The 1269-nt window shown below is 50.9% G+C and overlaps 1 protein-coding gene across 1 annotated transcript; it reads right to left on the bottom strand.

Annotated features, from left to right (window-relative positions):
• Window positions 1-5: 5 nt before the first annotated feature.
• Window positions 6-461, bottom strand: LOC128277213 (ATP synthase subunit beta, mitochondrial-like; the record flags this gene model as incomplete). The annotated part of the gene is made up of 2 exons (XM_053015654.1): window positions 401-461; window positions 6-286 (listed from the first exon to the last, which is right to left on the bottom strand). A coding segment is annotated over exon 2 (207 nt), but the record flags the coding sequence as incomplete, so codon positions are not given.
• Between the last annotated feature and the right edge of the window lie 808 nt (window positions 462-1269).

The raw sequence follows: 1269 nt of genomic DNA on the forward strand, positions 1-1269 counted from the left end.
ACCAGACGGGCCTGGCGGCCCTGCACCTCCAGCGCGTTCAGGATCGGTGGCAGATTGTCGTCGAACTGCACGTCCACGACGGCACCGATGACGGCCACCACCCTACCCTGCGCTGCGGCGGCGGCGGCTGCCGCCTTGGCCGCGTACGACCGGGCCAAAATCTGGTCGGCCCGGACCGCCGCGCTCATGAGCGTTTTCATCGAGGAAAACATCTCTCTTTCCGAATGTCACACCCTTGCGCCTGGTTTTGTTCTGTTTTTCGCTATTTCCTGAATCGAAGAGTCGGCTGCGAACACAAAAACGGTAGAAATTAACACCAAAAAACTCACTTTTCACTTCACGGTTATCTAACAAAAATGGAGGCCGAAAGATGGTGGTTATGTAAAACTTGCCTGCTTACCTTCTTTATGACATTCGGTCTGAAAATGTTCTACTCGCTCTGCGAGAAACCAGGTTTCTCCGCACCAAATGCTGAATACCGGCTGCTGAGTAACGCTGAATACCGAATGCTGAATACGAATTTTTACGATGTTTACCGGTACCGGTTTATAACAGATTGCAAAATATTAATTGCAACCTGAATATCAACGGATCAGAACAACAATTCAAACATTTTCTCGGGCAACAATCTAATTCCAGCTCCTTCTAATGGGCGGTTATGTTATTCAATAGATTTAAAGGGTAATGAAGGTTTCCTTCCAATTACACTTTCACAAATTTCTCTTTTCGTGGTCAACAGATTTACACGCCAAAGAACTGGCAACACGGCCCATTACATCACATGTTTGACGGTGTGTACGTGAGCAGGAGAGAGAGCCAAACCGACGTCCGAGATTCGGCCATCCGGTAATCATTTTGCACTTTCCGACAAAATTGTCATAGGTGAGTTTTACGTAATCCCTGTTATTGAAATTAATACAATTTTTGTTCCAAAACAACCCCTAATGCCGTGACCGTGTCCGTGGCCTCTCTGTTTCTCGCAGATATTTTGTTGGAAAACAACCGTTCGTAACCCCGTTTCGTCCCGTCCCATTTCATCCGAGATCCGGCCAAAGGGATGTTCTCGACGATGAAATCGCTCATGACCTCTGTGGTCCGAGCGGAACAGATGATGGCCCGCTCGTATGCGGCCAAGGCAGCGGCCGCGGGCGCCGCCGCTCAGGGCAGGGTGGTGGCCGTCATCGGTGCCGTCGTGGACGTGCAGTTCGACGACAATCTGCCGCCGATCCTGAACGCGCTGGAGGTGCAGGGCCGCCAGGCCCGTCTGGT

This window comes from Anopheles cruzii, unplaced genomic scaffold (genome assembly GCF_943734635.1).
Source record: "Anopheles cruzii unplaced genomic scaffold, idAnoCruzAS_RS32_06 scaffold04670_ctg1, whole genome shotgun sequence".
Taxonomy (NCBI): Eukaryota; Metazoa; Arthropoda; class Insecta; order Diptera; family Culicidae; genus Anopheles; species Anopheles cruzii.